The 25,820-nt window shown below is 39.4% G+C and overlaps 1 protein-coding gene across 2 annotated transcripts in view; it reads right to left on the bottom strand.

Annotated features, from left to right (window-relative positions):
• The window catches only part of vib (phosphatidylinositol transfer protein vib), a 227,746-nt gene that overhangs the window by 28,954 nt on the left and 172,972 nt on the right, over positions 1 to 25,820 (bottom strand). For both annotated transcript variants that reach the window (XM_067159313.2, XM_067159314.2), the window contains exon 4: positions 15,419 to 15,518. In XM_067159313.2, coding sequence (XP_067015414.1) covers positions 15,419 to 15,518 — 100 coding nt within the window. The remainder of the gene's footprint in view (positions 1 to 15,418; positions 15,519 to 25,820) is intronic.

Here is a 25,820-nt window from a genome sequence, read left to right as displayed (position 1 = left end):
GTTAACCACACTATTTTTCTGGCACTATGGAGTACCTCCTCGGTTACATCCACATTTCAAAGGCGTGCAGTCGGTTGATTAACGAAACCTTTAGTGCTCATCCTTTCGACATTGTAAAGCAGCATCTAGCTCTGTGCTTATCTTGTTAGCATGATGGCCTGTGGTTGAAGGCGTGCTGGGTATGATCTCTGCCTGGGTTGAGGATTTTAACCTTCACTGGTTAATTCCTCTGGCTCGGAAACTGTGTTTTTGTAACGTCTTCAACATTAGATTTCATCCCAGGTAGGACCCGCATCCTCACAGAAGTGCAGGTCACCCAGGGGAGTCAACACTAAAGACCTCCTTGGAGGCCATACACCATTTTCAATCAATCAATCAATCAATCAATCAATCAATCAATCAATCAATCAATCAACCAACCAATCAATCAATCAATCACTGCTGATCTGCATTTATGGCAGTCGCCCAGGTAACAGATTCCCTATCTGTTGTTTTCCTAGTCTTTTCTTAAATAATCACAAAGAATTTGGAAATTTACTTGAACATCTCCCTTGGTAAATTATTTCAATCTCTAACTCCCCTTCAAGTATTATTTGCCACAGTTTGTCTGTCATCTTGAATTCCAACTTGATTTATCCTACTTTCAAAAATATCACTCAAACTTATTTGTCTACTAATGTCATTCCACGCCATCCCTCTAATGACAGCTCGGAACATACAACTTAACGTTTTAAGTGCTGAGTTAGCAGTTGACTGTTTGGTACCTAGTGCTGAGTTTTTTCATTCATATGTAAAAAAAAAAAGTTTGTCGAAGCCTCAATTTTTAACTTATCAGTGGGGTTATTAGGTTAAAATGTTGATAAATGTTGGTTCTTTATAAATCTAAATGTATATCATTATAAATCTAAATGAAAATGGAAAATCCTACACTTATATTCAGTGCTATTTTGAGTTCTCGTGGACCGGCTACAGGCGGGCATATTACTCATCGGGTTAATCAAACAGCTCGTCTTTCTCCGAAGTCTTCCTAGCCCGAATTTCGCAAATTTCTGTAACGCTATTCATCGGAAATCACCCAGAACAAACCTAGCTGCTTTTCTTTGGATTTATTTCCAGTTCTTGAATCTAGCAGTCCTGGTGAGGGTCCCATACACTGGAACTAAAAATATTTTTTTTTCTTTTTTTTTGGCTATTTGCTTAACGTCGCACCGACACAGATAGCTCTTATGGCAATGATGGGACAGGAAAGGCCTAGGAATGGGAAGGAAGCGGCCATGGCCTTAAGGTACAGCCCCAGCATTTACCTGGTGTGAAAATGGAAAATCACGGAAAACCATCTTCAGGGCTTCAGTGGGATTCAAACCCACTATCTCCCGGATGTGAGCTCATAGCTGCGCACTCTTAACCACACGGCCAACTTGCCCGGTGAACTATACTCTAGTTGGGGTCATACCTCTTGTGAAGAGATCTGTACCCTTTATTTTCAATCCCATTTATGTGATTACCCCAATGAAGATCTTACTCGGCCTTAATGAAACTGCGAGACTAATTACTGAATGTCTGAAGCCAATTCCAGCTGACAAGATTGAAATCTAGGAGGAGCTTCCTACAGTCAACAACTCCACTAAAATACATCTCTGAAAAAAAGCTAAAGAAAAACTGTGGGCAGCCAGAACAAATCATCTTTTCAAACATGAACAAAACCAGCTGAATGCTTACCAACTAGACACAACTTTGACTGGATCACACGGAGATCACTGAACAGGTTAAGAAGAGGTGTTGGAAAGTCTAAGGACCACCTAGTGAAATGGGGATATATGGATGTATCACCACTATGTGAATGTGGAGAGGTGCAGACTACTGAGCGAGTGTGTCGGTGCTCGTGTTGCCCTGATTCTTGGAGTGAGGAGGATTTGCTAAAGGTACAAGGAAATCACAGTTGCTCGTTTCTGGGCAAAGAGTATATAATACCATTTTGGTATATATGTGTATTAATTATTTCTGTTTCATTGTTACTAAATTTTAATGTAGAAAAAGTTCCACTGTATGCTTCTGACTCGAGTAAATAAATAAATAAATTTTAAAAGGCAGTACAATACTCTCACAATAAGGATGATGGATGCAGAATTAAGATGAGGTACAATAAAGGAAATAAAAGTATGTTATTTGAGAACCAGCTCATTTGGTAAAAGCTGTTATATGATTACAAGTTTCCCACCAAGGGGAGGAAAAACACTCATCCCCACTGCTTTGCCACCTTGCTGGTGACTTTCCTAATCAGAAACGAGACACTGGTGGCAAGCAAAGCAGGGTTTATGAATGGCTTGTGACACTAGTGTCATAGATAAAGTAGTTTCGTGAGTGTTCTAGAGTTGTTACCCTGACGTGGGCGGCAAGGGCGTAGCAACTAGGTGATGGCTGAGTGCGACGTGAAAGGCCAAGAGACAAGTGAAGTTTAGTTATTATATTAGTAACTTCATCTACTCTAATACTGCCTTGTCAGAGTCCAGGGAGGGGCAAGGTAGCTTGGACCTGCCCTGCGCCATGTGGTGGTCAACACTCAGGATGATTAATCGGGAGTGAAACTTTGGCAGGACTGAAAATCGTGAATATTCCAGATGAATCTGCCTTATGGACTATTCTCGGCTGCTAGGCCTGACCCATACACAAGGGGGACAGGCAGCCAGTCAGTATCAGCAGTGTTTTGGAGTTGACTCGTGCAATTACTATCTCCACGAGGGGAGAGAGGAGGAGAGGAGAGGAACGTTTACTTTGCTAGTTGCTACTAAAGCTTTCACATCAACTCCTGGTAATCGAATGCCCTTGTCTGTGCTTAACCTTCTACTGTCAGCAGATCACTTGGTGAATACATTAAAGTGACAGAGGCTTCATTTTGCTCCCGGTAGCACAGCAATAGTTACCCCTCCACTACATTCCTTCCCCTACAAGCTCATGGCTTCGCGCTGTGTGTGCACTGCCTTGGAGCACTGAGTGGACTACTGTGTGTACTGCTGTGAACACAGTACAGTCAGGGAGTGTTCAATATCAGTGTGCTGAGAGAATATCATCATGGTGGACTGCTGTGAAGAGTGTTCAGTTGAGTCGTGGAGTTGTGCTCCAGTTGAGTATCTGCCATGAAACTAGTGCCCTGGCTGTGTCAGCGTGGAGTGTGACAGAGGCCAGTGAGGGACATCAGACTGCTGGAGTATGTGACTGTCAAACGAGTGACAGTAGCTTATTGCGATGGATGTCGCACTACATAATAATAATAATAATAATAATAATAATAATAATAATAATAATAATAATAATAATAATAATAATAATAATAATAATAATAATAATAATAATAATAATAACAACAACAACAACAACAACTATGTTATTTGCTTTACATCCCACTAATTACTTTTACGGTTTTCAGAGATGCAGAGGTGCCAACATTTAGTCTTGCAGGAGTTCTTTTACGTGCCAGTAGTAGTGAAGTGGCGTATGGCTTTTAGTGCCGGGAGTATCCGAGGACATGTTCAGCTCGCCAGGTGCAGGTCTTTCGATTTGACTCCCATAGGCAACCTGCATGTCGTGATGAGGATGAACTGATGATGAAGACGACACATACACCCAGTCCCCGTGCCAGAGAAAGTAACCAATGATGGTTAAAATTCCCGACCCTGCCGGGAATCGAACCCGGGACCCCTGTGACCAAAGGCCAGCACGCTAACCATTTAGCTATGGAGCCGGACTATGTGCCAGTAAATCTACCTACACGAGGCTGACATATTTGAGCACCTTCAAGTACCACTGAAATGAACCAGGATTGAACCTGCCAAGTGGGGGTCAGAAGACCAGCACCTCAATCATCTGAGCCTCTCAGCCCGGTGTATAATATAAGAAACTGCGTAATGTGTAACTAGTGTGACTGTGTTTGCGTGCAAGTGACTGAGAATGCAAACTGTAAACCAGTGTGTCTGTTCGTGTTTATGTAACAGCAGTTAAATAAAAACAAGTCTTAGAGTAGAACGCTGCCAGTGTGCGTTCATTTGTCACTACTGGCCCTTCGTGCTACAATATGTTACAAAAGGGCAATACCCCTTTGGTTCATATTAACCAAATGCAAGGACGATTTTACCCAACCGAAAGATTTTTAAAGTGTATTTTAGATGTAACATGAAGAAATGGATGGTGTTTTTCTGTTCTTAAGACTCTGATCATTAGTTCTAAGCACCAATTTTATTTCAAGAGTACTCAATGCATGCTTGTTAAGTTTTAGGAATTTTAAAGGTTTTTAACTATTCTGCATTATCTGTTAATGCCCGTTATGTCTAATCTAAACTATTAACAAGCAGCTTAAGGTGTCTCTCATGGGATGAAACACGTACTGCTCATTTTGATAATGTAATTTAATAGCCAATTGTGTTTAGAATTGTATTGAAAAGGTGGAAATCCTCCAGTCTTTTATTCTAGAGTATGTAACATTACTGCAACACTAAGGAAAGAAATATAAAGTCTTTGATCAGCTGTAGATTATCCGACTTGTTTTGATTTCTGCACATCAAATAGTACACTAAGTTACAATCTATTTGCATTTTCAATAAAACTCAATGCAATTCTAGCAATTTCCCTTCTCAATATGAATTTGTAAGGAACAAGGTGTTAGTTACTGTCTGTGATAAATGAATTGAACACATGTGATTCCTTTAAGGAAAGTGGTAAAGTACTAATAATTTTAAAAAAGCCATATTCAACCGCATAGACTAATTAATAATCTTACAATATTTTTATTAAAATCATTTATGCATAAGGGTTTTGCTTTTTTCTATTAAGGACTTCTTCAGTGTATTAAAACCAAATTATTTATAATGTTCTTTCAAAGAATAATAATAATAATAATAATAATATTGTTTTACGCCCCACTAACTACTCTTTTACAGTTTTCGGAGACGCCGGGGTGCCGGAATTTTGTCCCACAGGAGTTCTTTTAAGTGCCAGTAAATCTAGCGACACGAGGCTGACGTATTTGAGCACCTTCAAATACCACCGGACTGAGCCAGGATTGGGGTCAGAAGGCCAGCGCCTTAACCGTCTGAGCCACTCACCCCGGCATTCAAAGAATCAAACACAAAAAAAGAGAGCAAAACACGTATGGATTTAATATGTTCAAGTGGCAAGATCCCAAGAAAGTTGGTGATCAACAGCGTAACTTGCACTTTATCCGCAGCCACCCCGAACAGAACAGCAGTTTTCCCCTATACGACCAAGTGCAGAAAGCTCTACTTGGTACTACACAAGATGGCCAAAGTATTACAGCTTCCTCCTCTTGACAGTTGTGAGGAATTCCATCTCCTCTCCTTGTTCATGCCATGTAGCACTTCCATATTAGCGACACTAGTAATCTTCTTACATCCAATTAACATGAAATGTTAAACAGACATGTTTCGATCTGGCATAGGGTCATCCTCAGTATAAATACACTAAAAACATTACACACACAATATGATGTGTTTGTTAAACATTCCCTTAAAAAACAAGAAGGTTAAAAATGTGAAGTGGTGGTCATTAAAACAGTTTTTGAGCTGGAGGCCTTTTCATTGTGATATTCCCGTTGTCTCCTGATGCAGTTCAACTAATATCTGTACGCTGTTGAGTTAATGTTTCAGTCATAATTTGACAATATAAGTTGTTCTTGAAGTTGAACCATCTGTTTGTAGTCTGTAAAGTGGATAATACAAATAAAATTAAGAATCATAAAATAGTGATTGACAGGAAACATTTAAAATTGAAATAATTGATAAAGAGATTCAACCTATTCAATACAAAAGAATAAGAAATGTAGTGAATTACATTCTTATTTAATAATTAGTAGAAGTGGTACCGGTTTCGACCCTAGTCCAGCTCATCATCAGCTGATTAAAACATGAAAAACAATGCATAGGAAAAGGAAATAAAAGATGAAGTACACTCCGGAGGGTCGAACCGGTACCACTTCTACTTATTATTAAATAAGAATGTAATTCACTACATTTCTTATTCTTTTGTATTGAATAGGTTGAATCTCTTTATCAATTATTTCAATTTTAACTGTAATATTCAATACGGAACAATGAAATTTTTAACTTTAAAGGAAACATTTAAGGTAAGTTTTGATGAACGAAATTAATTTACGTTATGTGGCCCGCTTGTATTACTAGTGTTCTCCGACTATGGCGTCCAACTCTTGATTGACATGCTCCTGCAGTCGAAGTGTACAACATGTTAAAAGGTGGTGGAGTGGGGAAATGGGGCAGGACTAGCGGGGAAACGACATGGAAAGAAATGTGATTGTAGCAGGAGATCTGAATTTGCCAGATGTCAATTGGGAAGGAAATGCGAACGACATGAAGCATGACCAACAAATGGCAAATAAGTTAAAATGGAAAGGACAGCTGATTCAGAAAGTGATGGAACCAACCAGAGGGAAAAATATCCTGGATGTCGTGCTGATAAAACCAGATGAGCTCTATAGGGAAACTGAAGTAATAGATGGTATTAGTGATCATGAAGCTGTTTTTGTGGTAGTTAAAAATAAATGTGATAGAAAGGAAGGTCTTAAAAGTAGGACTGTTAGGCAGTACCATATGGCTGATAAAGCAGGCATGAGGCAGTTTCTAAAAAGTAACTATGATCGGTGGAAAACGGTAAATAAAAATGTAAACAGACACTGGGATGGGTTTAAAGAAATTGTTGAGGAATGCGAAAACAGGTTTGTACCATTAAGGGTGGTAAGGAATGGTAAAGACCCACCTTATTATAATAGAGAAATAAAGAGACTAAGAAGGAGGTGCAGACTGGAAAGAAATAGAGTTAGAAATGGCTGTGGAAGTAAGGAGAAATTGAAGGAACTTACTAGAAAATTGAATATAGCAAAGAAGGCAGCTAAGGATAACATGATGGCAAGCATAATTGGCACTCATACGAATTTTAGTGAAAAATGGAAGGGTATGTATAGGTATTTTAAAGCAGAAACAGGTTCCAAGAAGGACATTCCAGGATTAATGAACAAGGGGAGTGTGTATGTGAGGATCTTCAAAAGGCAGAAGTATTCAGTCAGCAGTATGTAAAGATTGTTGGTTACAAGGATAATGTCGAGATAGAGGAGGAGACTAAGGCCAAAGAAGTAATAAAATTTACATATGATAACAATGACATTTACAATAAGATACAAAAGTTGAAAACTAGAAAAGTGGCTGGAATTGATCAGATTTCTGGGGATATACTAAAGACAATGGGTTGGGATATAGTACCATATATGAAGTAATTTGATTATTGTTTGGTCGGAGGAGCTATACCAGATGAATGGCGAGTTGCTATAGTTGCCCCTGTGTATAAAGGAAAGGGTGATAGACATAAAGCTGAAAATTACAGGCCAGTAAGTTTGACATGCATTGTATGTAAGCTTTGGGAAGGCATTCTTTCTAATTATATTAGACATGTTTGTGAAATTAATAACTGGTTCGATAGAAGGCAATTCGGTTTTAGGAAAGGTTATTGCACTGAAGCTCAACTTGTAGGATTCCAGCAAGATATAGCAGATATCTTGGATTCTGTAGGTCAAATGGACTGCATCGCGATTGGCCTGTCTAAAGCACTTGATAGGGTGGATCATGGGAGACTACTGGCAAAAATGAGTGAAATTGGACTAGACAAAAGAGTGACTGAATGGGTTGCTATATTTCTAAAAAATAGATCCGTGGTTTCCCATTTTCACACCAGGCAAATGCTGGGGCTGTACCTTAATTAAGGCCACGGCCGCTTCCTTCCAACTCCTAGGCCTCTCCTATCCCATCGTCGCCATAAGACCTATCTGTGTCGGTGCGACGTAAAGCCCATAGCAAAAAAAAAAAAAAATAGATCTCTGAGAATTAGAGTAGGTGAAGCTTTATCTGACCCTGTAATAATTAAGAGGGGAATTCCTCAAGGCAGTATTATCGGACCTTTATGTTTTCATATACATATAAATGATACGAGTAAAGGAGTGGAATCGGAGGTAAGGCTTTTTGCGGATGATGTTATTCTCTATAGAGTGATAAATAAGTTAGAAGATTGTGAGCAACTGCAACGTGACCTCGAAAATGTTGTGAGATGGACAGCAGGCAATGGTATGTTGATAAACGGGGTTAAAAGTCATGTTGTGAGTTTCACAAATAGGAAAAGTCCTCTCAGTTTTAATTAGTGCGTTGATGGGGTGAAAGTTCCTTTTGGGGATCATTGTAAGTATCTAGGTGTTAATATAAGGAAAGATCTTCATTGGGGTAATCACATAAATGGGATTGTAAATAAAGGGTACAGATCTCTGCACATGGTTATGAGGGTGTTTAAGGGTTGTAGTAAGGATGTAAAGGAGAGTGCATATAAGTCTCTGGTAAGACCCCAACTAGAGTATGGTTCCAGTGTATGGGACCCTCACCAGGATTACCTGATTCAGGAACTGGAAAAAAATCCAAAGAAAAGCAGCTCGATTTGTTCTGGGTGATTTCCGACAAAAGAGTAGCGTTACAAAAATGTTGCAATGTTTGGGTTGGGAAGAATTGAGAGAAAGAAGAAGAGCTGCTCGACTAAGTGGTATGTTGATTGAAATAATAAATAACTTAATGTTATTATTTCAATCAAATATCATCAATACGGACCAAAAATGATATTTATTACATGTAATAAGTGGTATGTTCCGAGCTGTCAGCGGAGAGATGGCGTAGAATGACATTAGTAGACGAATAAGTTTGAATGGCGTTTATAAAAGTAGGAAAGATCACAATATGAAGATAAAGTTGGAATTCAAGAGGACAAACTGGGGCAAATATTCATTTATAGGAAGGGGAGTAAGGGATTGGAATAACTTACCAAGGGAGATGTTCAATAAATTTCCAATTTCTTTGAAATCATTTAGGAAAAGGCTAGGAAAGCAACAGATAGGTAATCTGCCACCTGGGCGACTGCCCTAAATGCAGATCAGTATTGATTGATTGATTGATTGATTGATTGAGTATGGGGGTATGCGGGATTATGGGGGTGGTCACTGAAACTGAGCTTAATGATTGTGAAATCTTCTGGTCTTGTTTTTTTCTACAAATAAATGAAAGTTTCTCATTTTTTTTTCCATTTATCTCATTTAAGCTGAGGGCTGGATTCTTGTACTGATCCATACTAATGTGAAAATTCTTTAAGATGTTGAGTAGTGGACCTTTTTGTAGAATTTTTAGATAATATATAAGTAATAATAATAATAACAACGTAAACGTTTCCACCTTTTCAATACTACAATATATTCACAAAATTACAAAATTATACGGTACTAGTTTCGACCCATCTAGGGGTCATCATCAGCCGTATTGGAGCAAAGATCATTTGTGGTGAAATCCTAAGACAATGTTAATTTCACTTGTTATTCTTTAAAATAACATTGTCTTAGGATTTCACCACAAATGATCTTTGCTCCAATACGGCTGATGATGACCCCTAGATGGGTCGAAACTAGTACCGTATAATTTTGTAATTTTGTGAATATATTGTAGTATTGAAAAGGTGGAAACGTTTACGTTATTATTATTATTACTTATATATTATTCTCAGTTCAATACGGACCAAAAACATGAAATTCATAACCATCAATGAATTTTTAGATCTTGATCTATTGGATGGTTAATTATGATTATGGTCCTTGTGGAATTTCAAAATTCTGCAGTATGTCCACACATCAAATGCTTCTAGGTTTTTGCACATACAGTTGAACTTCGATATCTCGAAGTGCCGGCGGAGGCTGAAAATACTTTGGGTTATCGAAAATTTGAGGTATAGAGAAACATACATATCACTATGGATCCACAAAAGATATTACAGTATTCAATACCATATTAGAAGTTTTGCCACTTTAGGATACTTAAAAATTCATATTTTTGGAAATAAATATGTAATTTTCCTGCACAGTTTTCTCTGTAACCGTGTGCTCTGTACAACATTATCAAACAGATGTAACAGCACCATATGCATCCTTGCCAACTGAGGACTGCCACCCCGGACTGTAAACCCCTTGTCGAGGGTTGCGAAGTGGTCTAAAGGCGGGTTTTAAGTTACTGTGGTACGTGACTACTCAAGGTCGCAAAGTTAATAAGGCTACTCAAACAATATACACTGACTAAAATGTAGAATATGTTTAATTTTTTTAAAGGAGATGATTGAAGATGATTTTATCTGGGGATAATTAAGTACACATAAGCATAATGTTCTGCATATACTCTGAGTTACAGAAAAAACTTTCACACCTGGGGTTGAAATATTCTCCGAGATATCAAAGAATTTGAGTAACAGAACTTTGAGTTATAAATTTTAACTGTAGTGTCTGTCTGAAGTCCAGGACTCCACTCCACACAGTAGCAGAACACTGTTCACAGGAGAACAGAAAAGACGAAGAGAGATTGTGGCACATCAATGTTTAGGGCATCTTCCTGAAACAGCTCCTAGCATGCTCAATCCTACATCACATTTCTTGGGAGGTGTCCCAGTTATTGTTGACAAGGCTTCCGAGATATCTGAAGCTGGAAATCTTCTGAACTATCAAACTGCCGATCTGAAGGACGCTTGGAACGCCACTGTGGTTCTTGGTGTTGACCATCCAATGCATCTTTTTCACGTATTTGCATCTCCCACTGCATTCAGCAGTACTTGCAGGTCTGCCCGAGAGGTAACAATCAGGACAGCACCAACAGCATATGTGACATTGTTGGCTTTGATACCATTAATCTTTACATTTTTTTCCTCCCCATCATCAAGGGCATCGCTGAAGATCTTCTCTGAGTAGATATTGAAGAGCATCAGTGAGAGAACACAGCCCACTCAGCCTGTTTACAAAATGGGCATTTCCTCTGACAACACTCCAGTCAACCAACATCGAAGTAGATTGTATATATATCAGCAATTATTCAGATGCCGCATACGTTCAGTCCAATTTCAAGCAGAATGTTGATTGATCATTTATGAAGCATGCAAGGAGGACTACATTTAACGTAGCAACATCACTGTACAAATACTTGAAAGCTGAACTGTACCTTGAAAGTTCAAAATCCATTCCTGAAATAAGACAGAGTCTCCAACGTTCTGCACACAATTCCGATACATACAATTGTGTACGATCTTCAGACAGACCTAAAAGGCATGGCTTATCAAGCTGATAGTTCTATACTCACAGCATATCTTGGCACAGGGCATCTTACATATTGTTACAAAGGTGGATTTCAGCCAGTCTCTTGGGATAATGCCGATTCTGTATATGGTATTTAAAACGTCAACTTATGTAAGGCACTGTTCCTCCTCAAACAAACTTAAGCACTTCTACAAGCATGTCATCTGGTCCAGGAGCTTTGCCATTCTTTGATGAGTTCAAGTCAAGGCACACTCCACTTTGCTCCATACCAACGTCATCCATAACACCAGACTCTGCGTTTCTGTTATCAGAGAAGAGTAATATGTAATAAATAGTACTGAGTGGCTGACTGAAAGTTAACTTATTACTAACAGCTATAAAAAATTTCACCTTATTTTTAGATATTGAAATGTCCTATCAAAGTGCCATAAGAGTTACATTATGGGAATGTCTATAGATATAGGCAAAATACACCATCATCATTAAAAAATAAAAATAAAATGACATAAGTACACAAGATCATATGTACGAAAAGGTAATGGAGGGTGTGGGTGGTTCTCCACAAGAAAGGGAGTACAGCAAGGCAGTGCCTTGCAACCATTACTATTCATCATTGTGAGGGATTACATAGTGAAGTGTGTAAGACAAACATCATGTTGTTTTTTAGATCATCAGTCCACAGCCTGCTTTGAAGCAGTGCAACATGTCACTCTATCCAGTGCTAAACTCTTCATATCTACTTAATTATCACATACTATACCTACTCTGCAAATAGCCAACAAAACCAATGCTCTTATATTTGTTAATGACGTCATGAATGAGAGAGAAAGAATAAAGGTACAACAAAAAAAAGCGGAATGCTTGGAACGAGTTGTTCAGGGAGTATGGACTCAAAATTAGCCAAACAAAATCAGTAGTAAAGATTACAGACAACTCCAACGCAACCATTTACTCGACTAAAGTATGCAAAATATGGACCAATGTAAATAACTGGCAGTACTTACACTCTACAGCATGGTAGTGGACAAGAACAAGGATGCAACTCTGAAGTCCTACCAAGGCAATAACGAACGAGAATGTCGTCCGACTCATTGGATGAATGATTAGTATCGAGGCCTTCGGTTCAGAGGGTCCCAGGTTCGATTCCCGGATGGGTCGGGAATTTTAATCGCCTCTGATTAATTCTTCTGGCCCAGGGACTGGGTGTTTGTGTTTGTCCCAACACTTTCCTCTTCATAGTCAGACAACACACTACACTACCAACCACCACAGAAACACACAATAGTGATTACATCCCTCCATAGGGTTGGAATCAGGAAAGGTATCTGGCCATAAAACAGGGCCAAATCCACACGTGCAACACAGTTCGAACCCGTGACCCCACAGATGTGGGAAAAGCGGTAGAAAAAGAATAAGAAATGTCCTCATTTCCAGTATTGCACATGATATACACTGATCAGCCAGAGCATTATGACCACCTACCTAATAGCCAGTATGTCCACCTTTGCCACGAATAATGGTGACATGGCACTACATCTGCACACACAAGTCACCTAACTCCCGTGAATTCCGGGGAGGGGGTACGATAAACTCTGACACCACGTTCAATAACACCCAGATGTGTTTGATCGGGTTAAGATGTGGCGAGTTGGGGGGGGGGGGGGGGGGCCCACCACATCAATTGCAACTCGCAACCACTGCATCACACTCCTGGCCTAGTGACATGGCGCATTATCTTGTTGAAAAATGCCACTGCCGTTGCGAAACATGATTGTCATGAAGGGGTGTACATGGTCTGCAACCAGTGTGCGATATTTCTCAGCCACCATGGTGTCATGCATGAGCTCCACGTGAATGTTCCCCAGAGCATAATCGAGCCGCCACCAGCTTGCCGCCATCCTGCACTACGTGCCAAGGAGTTGTTCCCCTGAAAGACTACAGATTTTCACATGTCCAGTGACGTTGGTCACATGCCCATTTCAGTCGTAGCTGCCGATGTCATGGTGTTAACATTGGCACATGCACGGGTCGTCGGCTGCGGATGTTCATCCATAGGAGTATTAAGTGCACTGCGTATTCAGACACAATTGTAATCTGCCGAACATTAAAGTCTGATCTTAGTTCCGCCACGTTCGGCCCCGGGTTTGATTCCCGGCTGGGTTGGGATTTTTTAATTGTAAATGATTAATATCACTGGCCTGGGAACTGGGTGTTTGTGTCGTTCCTTTCCTCACATTCAACACTCTACCCTTCCTCCATTCCAATTACACGCAGGTTCATATCACATGGTGCAAGTAGGGCCAAAAGATCTCTATAGGTCGACACCCCAAACAAATAGAATTTTTAAATAGAAATAGACCTATTCCGCCACAGTTTGCCGCCCGTTCTGTTTTACCAGTCTGTTCAGCCTACAACGTTTGACATATGTAATGAGGGCTGGCTGCCCAACCTTTCAACGTTTGGACGTGGTTTCACCTTGCTTTCACCACTTGTTGAAGACACTCACCACAGCACTCCTTGAACACTCGACAAGTTGCTCAGTTTCCAAAATGCTTGTGCCATCACAATCACCCCTCAATCAAACTCAGATCGCGTGCCTTCCCCATTCTACACACGGACAGCACGCTCACTGATACTACATGCACCGTTATTCCTCATCAGGTGACGCTGCTATCGCCAGGATGGGTTTATATCAATAGCAGGTAGGTGGTCAATGTTCTGGCCAATCAGTGTATTAAAAAACCTACAACTGTCCCTTTCTACAATTCTACCATATTCAGTATCGACACAGTGGATCAAATGAGTCGCAAGTACAAGCTAAAATCAATGAGTCTACAACAGTCTGTACATGTCTTCAACATATTAGATCTCGCTTATGCATTGTATAAGGCAACAGCCAGCAAGGAAATACCGTGAAGGGTATTCCTGAAACAACTGGCAAATGATCTAACACATCCTTACACGTCTTCTCGGAAATGAATCATTAGTAGGCCTCCCAACACAATCATCACTGTTGCCTGCAATAATGATGGCGGAGCCAATGAAGAAAGTTTACATTGCAAACAATTCAAGTCGCACAAGATGAAGGAAAGGTGTGCGATGTTTAGACAACTGATATAAATTAATGATAAGAGCACTGTAATGGAAATGAACTAAAACTTATCAAGAAAACACTGAAGAGTTTCCCTTGGGCAATAAGATTTTATATGAACAATTACTGGTAACACTAATATAAGGGGCAGTAAAACGAAAACTGAATACCCGCTACAGCGTGACCATGGGAAGTTTTTTTCAAAAGTAATTACCAAAAGCGTTAGAACATTTATCCCACTGGGAGACGAGACCATCAATTCCAGTTTAGTAGAAAGAGGTAGGTCACTGACGGATCCACAACTGCACCCACTCTAGATTCTTCGTCAGAATGAAACAGACGTCCACGAACGTCTTTCTTCAGGTCGCCAAAAATGTGAAAATCACAAGGTGAAAGATGCGGACTGTACAGATGATGATGAAGTGTTTTCCAAACAATCACTGAAGCGCAGGAGTAATGGCTTGATGGGGCCTGTTATGGGCGCACATCACTGCAAGATGATCTCCGAATCTCCTATATGCCACTCGTGCACACTCTTCATGCATAGCAGACGTGCGACGATGAGTTTCACGTACTCCAGCATCCTCAGCCACCAGAAAACGAACCACACTTCTCTGCTCTCCTTTGCTTGCCTCCATTTCTACAGCTGGACGCACACACTAAACTAGTCCCTGCAGCAACAAAGACATAACCCAAGAACTGCATGCACCTGCAGAACTCCTACCACAGCGATGGCAGTATCGCAATGTAACAACATTGCTGCCACCTTTCGCGCAGAATGTGCATTACGGCGGGTGTTCGGTTTCCATTTGACTTCCCCTTATACATCAAATGACCTTCCACAAACAACCTGGTCAACAGAGAATGAGTAGGAAGAAAATTAATACTAATATTCTGATATAACTAGCAATGAGTTCAAATTTGTCCAAAAATAATAATTCTGGAAACTTTACTTATTCACACAGTTATCCCACATTCATTTAACCAGTAATAAAAATGAGCTTTACTTATTCACACAGTTATCCCACATTCATTTAACCAGTAATAAAAATGACACGTATGTTTGAATGTGCCTGTAAGGTACTTTTTCATGGTTAACAAGTTAAACTCACAGCTTCACTTGTTTAAAACTTCTGTATTAAAATTCCATTACATACCGATATAACTGTCCGACAGTATGGATACGCATTCCACGCTTCTTCATGGATCTCTAGAGAACCTTTAGGTGCTAGTAGCCGAATAAATGATGGCACCTTGCTGAAACAAAGAGAAATATATTATTATTAAGTGCAGTTATAAAGCATTAAAGATTTGTCATAAAAGTTACAAGACTAAGCGTTATTCTACTGATATGAGACTCTCACATGCGATTCCAAGGCATGTGGACAATGGTTCACAGTGTATGACAGTGGTATGTTTAGTGTTCAGTGAACAAACATCAATCTTCATATAATAATAGTAAATACAAAAACACCGGGCGAGTTTGCTACGCGGTTTGTGCCATGAAGTTGTTAGCCCCACTGTTGGCAGCCCTAAAGACTATTTTCCATTTTCACATCAGTCAAACTCTGGGGCTTAATTAAGGTCATGATCACCCTCTTCCCAGTCCTGGCTCTGTCCTAACTCATTGCTGCTATAAGACCCGCCCGAGCTGGTGCGACATAAAACCAATAGAGAAGAAGAAATCTTAGTGAGGATTTAGAAAAATTAGGTGTCGAATGAGGAAGAAAATTGCATGAATGAGAACCATATCAAAAAGCAACTAGTTAAGCCACTAAATATCTTGTAGAAGAGCGATAATGCAAAGTTAAAGAAGAAGTGATTCGGATTTTACAGGTACTGATGATAGGAGAATGTTTCCAAAACACAAATGCTGACTCCGGAAGGTACGTGTACAGTTCTTTACATCAGGTGCTATAACTCATGACTAAATAAGAATACAAAAAACAAAATTATATCATGTTATACAGAATTAAATGCTCTTATTTTCAGAATGACTGAACAACAATATCACTAAAGAACATATTACTTTTTTACTATTTGAAAACCGATTTTTACTTTTTTGTAATATATTTTCAAATTTTGTAGTGTACTATTGTGATTTTTTTAAATTTTGTAACTGGGGATTTCTTTATACGGCAATTTTACATTTTAACATGCATAATCATGAAAAATGGCCTGAGTGTTTTGGGCTTGACTGGTGAAAATAGCCTGAGAGCAAAAGGGTTAAGGATTGCAAAGAAAAAGTCTTGGGAGAAAGAAGAGCAAGTAGAACGCATAAGCAAAGCCAGTAAGTGGCGATACCAATGAATGAATGAATGAATGAATGAATGAATGAATATACACATCTTTATTGCTGTTGTTTAGTCATCAGTCCATAGACTGGTTTGATGCAGCTCTCCATGCCACCCTATCATGTGCCAACCTTTTCATTTCTACGTAACTATTGCATCCTACATCTACTCTAATCTGCTTGTCATATTCATACCTTGGTCTACCCCTACCGTTCTTACCACCTACATTTCCTTCAAAAACCAACTGAACAAGTCCTGGGTGTCTTAAGATCCTAACATTCTATCTCTTCTTCTCGTCAAATATAGCCAAATCGATCTCCTCTCACCAATATGATTCAGTATCCCTTCATTCGTGACTCGATCTATCCATCTCACCTTCAGCATTCTTCTGCAACACCACATTTCAAAAGCTTCTATTCTCTTTCTTTCTGAGCTAGTTATTGTCCATGTTTCACTTCCATACAATGCCACGCTCCACACGAAAGTCTTTTAAAACATCTTTCTAATTCCTATATCAATGTTTGAAGTGAGCAAATTTTTCTTAAGAAAGCTCTTCCTTGCTTGTGCTAGTCTGCATTTTTTGTCCTCCTTACTTCTGCAATTGTTAGTTATTTTACTACCCAAGTAACAATATTCATCTACTTCCTTTAAGACTTCATTTCCTAATCTAATATTTCCTGCATCACCTGCCTTTGTTCGACTGCACTCCATTACTTTTGTTTAGGACTTATTTATTTTCCATCTTGTACTTCGTCCATACCATTCAGCAGCTTCGAGATCTTCTGCAGTCTCAGATAAAATAACAATATCATTGGCAAATCTCAACATTTTGATTTCCTCTCCTTGGATTGTGATTCCCTTTCCAAATTTCTCTTTTCTTTCCTTTACTGCCTGTTCTATGCAAACAATGAAAACGAGGGAGGACAAACTGCAGCCTTGCCTCACTCCTATCTGGATTACTGCTTCTTTTTCAAAGCCCTCAATTCGTATCACTGCAGACTGACTTTTATACAGATTGTAGATAATTCTTCGTTCTCGGTATCTGATCCCAATCACCTTTAGAATCTTAAATAGTTTGCTCCACTCAACATTATCGAACGCCTTTTCTAGATCTTCGAATGCCTTGTACGTGGGCTTGTCCTTCTTGATTCGATCTTCTAAGATCAGATGTAAAGTCAGGATTGCTTCATGTGTTCCTACATTTCTTCTGAAGCCAAACTGATCTTCTGCCAACTCAGCTTCAACTTGTTTTTCCATTCTTCTTTAAATAATACATGTTAAAATTTTGCAGGCATGAAATACTAAACTAATGGTGTGGTAGTTTTCACACCTATCAGCACCAGCTTTCTTGGGAATAGGTATAACAATATTCTGCTGAAAATCGGATGGGACTTCTCCTGTCTCATACATCTTACACACCAAATGGAATAACCTTGCCATGCTGGTTTCTCCTAAGGCAGTCTGTAATTCAGATGGAATATCATCAATTCCAGGAGCCTCGTCCCTATTTAGGTCGGTCACAGCTCTGTCAAACTCTGACCTCAAAATTGGGTCTCCCATTTAATCAGCATCAACAGCCTCTTCTTGTTCCAGAACCAAATTATCTACATCTTTACCTTGATACAACTGTTGGATATGTTCCTGCCATCTTTCTGCTTTATCTTCTTCCCCTAGAAGTGACTTTCCATCTGAGCTCTTAATATTCATACACCTAGATTTCCTTTCTCCAAAGGTTTCCTTGATTTTCCTGTATGCAGCATCTCCCTTTCCTAGGACCATACAACCTTCAACACCCTTGCACTTCTCCTTCAGCCATTCTTCCTTAGCTACCTTGCACTTTCTATCCACTTCATTCTTTAATCGAGTGTATTCTTTTCTGCCCTCTTCATTTCTAGCATTCTTGTATTTTCGTCGTTCATCAATCAGGTCTAGTATCTCCTGAGTTATCCACTGATTCTTAGTTGATCTTTTCTTCCTTCCTAACATTTCTTCAGCAGCCCTACTGACTTCATTTTTCATGACTATCCACTCTTCTTCTATTGTGTTTCCTTCAGTCTTTTCATTTAGTCCTTGTGCAACATGTTCCTTGAAACAATCCCTCACACTCTTTTTTTTTCAACTTGTCTTGATCCCATCTCCTTGAATTCCTTCCTTTCTTCAATTTCTTCAACTTCAGATGGTATTTCATGACCAACAAGTTGTGGTCAGAGTTCACGTCTGTTCCCGGGAAAGTTTTGCAATCCAACATCTGGTTTCTGAATCTCTGCCTAATCATAATGAAGTCTATTTGATACCTTCCAGTGTCTCCAGGCCTTGTCCACATATACAGCCATCGTTTGGGGTGTTTGAACCAAGTATTGGCAAGGACTAAATTATGATCAGTGCAGAACTCAACCAGCCGACTTCCTCTTTCGTTCCTTTGTCCCAATCCAAATTCTCCTACTGTATTACCTTCTCTTCCTTGGCCTACCACTGCATTCCAGTCTCCCATCACAATTAGATTCTCATCACCTTTTACATATTGCAATAGATCTTTAAATGTATTGAATTTTAAATTGTATTTATATACACATCTTTATTATAGACTGTTATACCTTTCAGTGATCAGTCTGCAAGCCTGTGTGAATTAACTGTGCACCTCCACAGTCATCTATTTGCAACTGACTGTGGTGGTGGTTATTGTTTTAAGGCCATGTGCAGTTCTACGCTTTGTTTCTTAAATCACTAAAAAACCGAGTCTAACCACAGTTACAGCCGTATCCATTGTTCTCCTAGATAAACTATCCTCCTCCATCCGTTTCCACGGCCCTGCCAGTTTATATGCACTGTTTCATCCACTGAGTTATCTGTTTGCAGCAACATCTAGGCCTTTGGTCCTTTGGGATTTTTATCTTTAACAGTAAATTTCACTAGTTCATGGACCAGGTGTTTGTGTTGACCTCCACATTACTGCAACTCATACTTACCTAAACATGATAGATGCTGCTCATCCTCTGATAACGGTGTGCTTTTACAAGGGCTGCCTGCACCAGGCTAGCAATAGTCACACACATAATGTTATCTACCGAGTTAATTCCTAACGTGGCTTTTATTTCCATTCTGAGTATCCTCCTACCATTGTTCCCACTTGTCTGAACCAACAGCCATTAATACAAATTACCCAAAAAGGTAAATTCAAGGATGTTTTGGAAAATTTAGAAATTCATCTTAGACAGGAAAGTAATTTTGATTTGAGTTTAAATGAAAAAGTACAGATGAAAATCCATTATATAAACTAGCATTTAATCATTTGGGGAAGAAAAGAAAAAAAAAACAAGATTTGAAGATCTTGAATTTATTTAAGAAGTGATTCATTTAATATCATCTTAATACTGATTTGCATAACATCGCACCGAGACAGGTCTTATGGCGACGATGAGACAGGAAAGCGCTACGAGTGGGAAGCAAGCAGCCGTGGCCTTAAGATAGAGCCCCAGCATCCGCCTGGCGTGAATAGTAATTTCCTAAGGTAAAAGCAAAGCAAAGTCACCTCTGTACAAGCCATGAAGGTCCATGGAGGAGTGGAAGGTAAAGGCTTCCACCACTGTTAACCTCGGCACGTGATGGGGTGGAGTGGTTAGCTCTACGCCCGGCCGCCTTTGCCCCCAGGAATTTACCTAGTACTCATTTTTAGTGTAGGCTGAGTGAACCTCAGGGCCATATGCACCTCGGGAAGTGGAAATCTCGTTTCTTAAATTTTACGACTTCCTGACGGGGATTCGAATCCACGTCCTTCCGGGCGAACCGAGCACGCCTTTACCGCCTCGGCCAGACAGCCCCTAATTTCCTAAGGTACCATTAATAATTGTTCGTTCATTCATTCATATTATAAATTGTGATATATTATTTCTTTACATTTAGACAAAAACAAATGATTTTTTAAATTCTTTGATGATGTAATTAAGTTAGAATTTGCCAATCGCTGCTGAAGATAATGTTTATTGTTCTCGAAATATGTACGATGAATAAACAGTTTCATTAACAGAAAGTATATTGACAAGGCGGATTTAACCAGAATTACTATTTAAAATAGTTTTTAATAAGTTTAGACAAGTAATTACAGGAACAAATAACAGCACTTATTATGGTGCAGCCATTCTCACTACTTTCATGTCTGCTACTTCCAACTTATGAGACATCCTGAGTCTCACTTCCATACGCCAAAGGTCTGATAATTTTTTTTAATTTGCTTTACGTCGCACCAAGACAGGTCTTATGGCGATGATGGGACAGGAAAATGCTAGGAGTGGGAAGCAAGCAGCCATGGCCTAAATTAAGATACAGCCCCAGCAGTTGCCTGGTGTGAAATGGAAAACCACGTCAAATCATCTATAGCCCTTTCAGACCGAGTACGCACAATTGTGCGGGTTCGTATTTTGTTTATCCCTGACCGTATTTGATGTTTTTTCGGCGCTAGACCGGACTGCAGTGATTGTGCGGGACAGGTGGCGTCTATTTCAATTATTTTTAGTATGCGCTTGACCGCCAGGGCGAAGGAAGAAGAGTTTAAAAAGCACAGTTGATCGGCGAGATGGCGAGAAGCAGTAGTGCCAAAAGTAAGTATTTATTTATTGCGTTTATATTAATCTAGAAGCTTTACTGAATACCGGAATATATTCAATGAAGTGTGTACATTGGTTAGTGAACATAAATTTTGAAGAAACATCATCGTATGTGATACAACGAGGTTTTGAATTTTGATACGCACAATTGTGTGGGTCCTTTTTTTCGGATGTTAGTTTTTATTTTGTAAAATAAACTATCAATATGTGTATTGAGGAGCATTTTAGTCAGTTTTTGACATACAAACAAAAATTCACGCCTCCAGTTTTCTTTCAGGTCTGAAAGGGATAGGATTCAAACCAGCTATCTCCTGAATGCAAGCCTCGCTCCTGCCTAACCTAACACACGGCCAACTTGCTCAGTGGTCTGAAAACAGTTCCGAGCAAAGGTGAAGAGAATTTTGTCTGTGAGCTCACCTGTTTCTTGCAAAATACCCTTCATCACAACTACAATTTCAATGCAATATAATGAAAAAAATGAAAATAGATAAATCAAAATATAAACACATCTTCACTATAGACTTATTACCTTCCAGCATTCAGTCTGCAAGCGTTTGAGTTAACAAAGTGCATCCACAATCCTCTATTTGCAACTGCACAGCCCTGTGTCCTCATGAAAACAATAAAATAAATTATGCTGATGGGTTTCAGATGTAGTTTTAACCATGTATTACTCCATTTTAGGAACTAGAGTTTTCAACTTTATTCAAAGTCATCTTCAACCTTGTGTACTGTTAAATGTTTCACGTTCCGAAAATTATTTTACATGTCAATAAGTCTACCGACACGAGGCTGATGTATCTGACTACCTTAAAATTCCACCTGACCGAACTGGTTCGAACTCGTCAACCTGGGCCCCGACGCTGCCTGATGCACTCAAATCGGCAATCATAAGAGACATTTAATATGTCAGAATGCTTCCTGGATTTCTTCAACTTAATCTGACTGATGCTGGGGCACCTCTCATTAATTAAGCTTCCTAATATGCTAATCGACTTCGGCGACATTCATTTCCGCAATATAATCCACAGGAGAAGAGCATCAATCTGCTGAATGACAGCCAGGACAAGAACACCTTTTGCTAGTCTAGTGTTGCGGTAAAATCAGAGGCATACGCCGAATTTCGTCCGGAGGAGATGTAATTTTGAAGACAATATAAACATTTTTGGTCGCATGATATTTTGAATGTGAGAAACTTAACAGTCAATAAGATTTATTGTATTTGTTTAAATGTTTCAGTAAGAAAAAGGGTATAAATGTTTTTGCGCACCCCATCGGATAAAATATAACACGGAGAGCTACGACCCAAAGCTCCCTACTTTTGATCTCAAACTACACTGATAAATGGGTAGATTATTTTCTATTTTTAAAGATAAATCTATTTAACATCCATCAGTCGGACTGACATACCATTAAAAAAAAGAAGACTGTTCAAAAGCCCAGCCGTACTTTAAGGCGGCGCGACCTGACGTCGCGTTTTTCGCAGGTCCATTAAATTCCAAAGCTAGCGATGGTACATGGCCAGGGTTCGCTGACGCCTTTCCAAAATCAATAGCGGAGCGATGACATTACGAAGGATAATCGCCAGATGGGGTAAGCGCATGCCATGTACGACAAGCTTCCGCGAGGCAGTAGTCTCACTAGGCCGGCGGCGGAAGCGTGTCTCCAAGGTGTCAGACGTCGCGAAGGATTCCCCACATTTAGACGTGTCCTTCCTGGCAATATTAGATGGGAGGTTGAAACTTGGTTCCTGTGTATCATTAACTCGCTTAAAAGGTTAACAGTGACTATCCAGTATTGATTATCAAAATACTACTAGTCTAATACAGTGCATCATATCTTGCATAGACATTTTTAGTATAATAATAATAATAATAATAATAATAATAATAATAATAATAATAATAATAATAATAATAATAATAATATGTCCAGCATTTGTCCCTTTTCTCTAGGGGATCGTGTATGAAGCGAGATGAAATCACGTAGCGAGATTTTACGATCTGATGCCCTTCCTGACGTCAATCTCAGAGGAGTTACACGAGATAAAATGAATGTGATATGTGATAGTATGAAGGCAGAGGGTGAAATCCGATACCGGCATATAGCCTACACCTGAAGAATAACACCAAGTCTGTTCGCGGCTTAACGTCGCCATCCGACAGAAGAATGACCGTCAATAGCGTCATATGCCCTCGCTTCATATGAACTGAGGAGAAGTTTAGAATTTAATCCCGCCTTTTGGCACGCAATCCAGTGATTAGAAATTGTATACCACTATCTCTCCTACTCTGATGGTGAATATTTTTTCGACGAACGGGACTTGAACTGGCCAACCACGGTGGCAGACCATATAGATTTGGCACCTAAACGATCATTGCCACCAGGGGGACTAATAATAATAATAATAATAATAATAATAATAATAATAATAATAATAATAATAATAAAAGACGTTTACAACAAAAAGTCCATATCCTTGAACGCTAAACTCAGGCATTACTGCACTGTCATAAAACCAGAGGCTTTGTATGCAGCGGAATGCCTTGTTATGAACACTAAAGGTCTGATGGAAAAATTGTAAATTAAAGAAAATTCTTGACACAATTAAAGACAAAGATGAATATAAACGTATAACTATGAGCTGTGTACCCACCCATATCCAGAAGATCTCGGATGTCATGCGGAGGAGAATTGCATTTTATGGCCACTTGCTAAGATTGAAACCCACATGATTATCGAACCCGATCTTTACCTATTTTAAGAAGACTCAGCCAACTTGGTTCAAGGAGGTGGAAAGGGACCTACAGGAGATGGGGATCACTAATGAAGATATACAAGACCGCAGCCCACTCAGGAGGAAACTAAAAGACAACCAGGGTTTTCAAGAAAGGCCAAAGTTGAAGACGGGAAAGACGTGGATGGAGGAAAGAAGAAAGCAACACCAGTAACGAATGAAGGAGCACTGTGCAAAGATCAAAGCCCAGAGAAGAGGTCCTTAGTAGGCCGACACGAACAAAGAATAATAAAATTATCCACTTTTATTTTATACACTCTATATGCTGCAAATATGACCCACGATTCTGACAGTAAAATTATCCGCGGGATCTATTTAAATACATAATGGAGTCAATTGTTTACGTATGATTCATATATTAATAGGTGGCTTTCGGTTCGGGTTCGGTTCAGAGGAGTCACAGGTTCACGGCCAGGCCGAGGATTTTTAACTGTGTATGGTTTATTCCTCTGGCTCGGGAACTGCGTATCTTTGTTTGCCAGAGAACACACAATACCTCACAGACACACAACAATGAATACATCCCTCCACATATAGTCGGCGTCAGGAACGGCATCGAGCCGAAAAACTGGACCAAATCCACAACACTCACCGACCCCAATAAACTGGAGAAAAGACCAGGAAGCTTACATATTATTCATATTATTCAATAGTGCCTACTTTTCACAGTACTTATAACACAAAAGTTCCAAGTTATAAGCGAAACCTCGGCTTCAATCAAGTTTGATAGAAGACATTTCGGGTTTAGGGTAAGGTTATTCCAGTGAGGCTCAACTTGTAGGATTCCAGCAAGATATAGCAAATATTTTAGATTCAAGAGGTCAGACTGTATCGCTATTGAACTGGACAGAAGAGTGGTTGAATGAGTGGCTGAATTTTTAGAAAACAGAATTCCAAGAATTAGAGTAGTGTAATGATTAGCGTGGGGACCTTAACATTTTCTTATACATTATATATAATATCAGTAAAGAACTGGAATCACATAAGGTTCTTTGCGGATGATGTTATACTGTACAGAGTAATAATAATAAATTACAGGATTTTGAGAAACTGCAAAAAGACAATGTTGTAAGATGGGCAGCAGAAATAGCATATTCGTAAACGGGGTTAAAAGTTTCACCAAGAGGAAAAGTCCTCGCAAGCTCCGCTCAAGTTTATTCGTTTAATAATGTCATTCCACGCCATTTCTCCACTGACAGCTCGGAACATACCACTTAGTCGAGCAGCTCGTCTTCTTACTCCCAAGTCGTCCCAGGCCAAAGTTTGCAACATTTTAGTAACACCACTCCTTTGTCAAACGGACTGTATCGCAATTGAGCTGTCTAAAGCATGTGATAGGGTGGATCATGGGAGACTACTGGCAAAAATGAGTGCAATTGGACTAGATGAAAGAGTGACTAAATGGGTTGCTATATTTCTAGAAAATAGATCTCAGAGAATTAGAGTAGGCGAAGCTTTATCTGACTCTGTAATAATTAAGAGGGGAATTCCTCGAGGCAGTATTATTGGACCTTTATATTTTCTTATATATACCAATGATATGTGTAAAGAAGTGGAATCAGAGATAAGGCTGTTAGCAGATTATGTTATTCTGTACAGAGTAATAAATAAGTTACAAGATTGTGAGCAACTGCAAAATGACCACGATAATGTTGTGAGATGGACAGTAGGCAACAGTATGATAAACGGGGTTAAAAGTCAGGTTGTGCGTTTCACAAATAGGAAAAGTCCTCTCAGTTTTAATTACTGCGTTGATGGGATAAAAGTTCCTTTTGGGGATCATTGTCAGTATCTAGGTGTTAATATAAGGAAAGATTTTCATTGGGGTAATCGCATAATTGGGATTGTAAATAAAGGGTACAGATCT

The sequence above is a fragment of the Anabrus simplex genome, chromosome X, assembly GCF_040414725.1.
Source record: "Anabrus simplex isolate iqAnaSimp1 chromosome X, ASM4041472v1, whole genome shotgun sequence".
Classification (NCBI taxonomy): domain Eukaryota; kingdom Metazoa; phylum Arthropoda; class Insecta; order Orthoptera; family Tettigoniidae; genus Anabrus; species Anabrus simplex.
The sequence above is the reverse complement of the archived record's forward strand: the minus strand, read 5'-3'. Positions and strand labels throughout refer to the sequence as shown.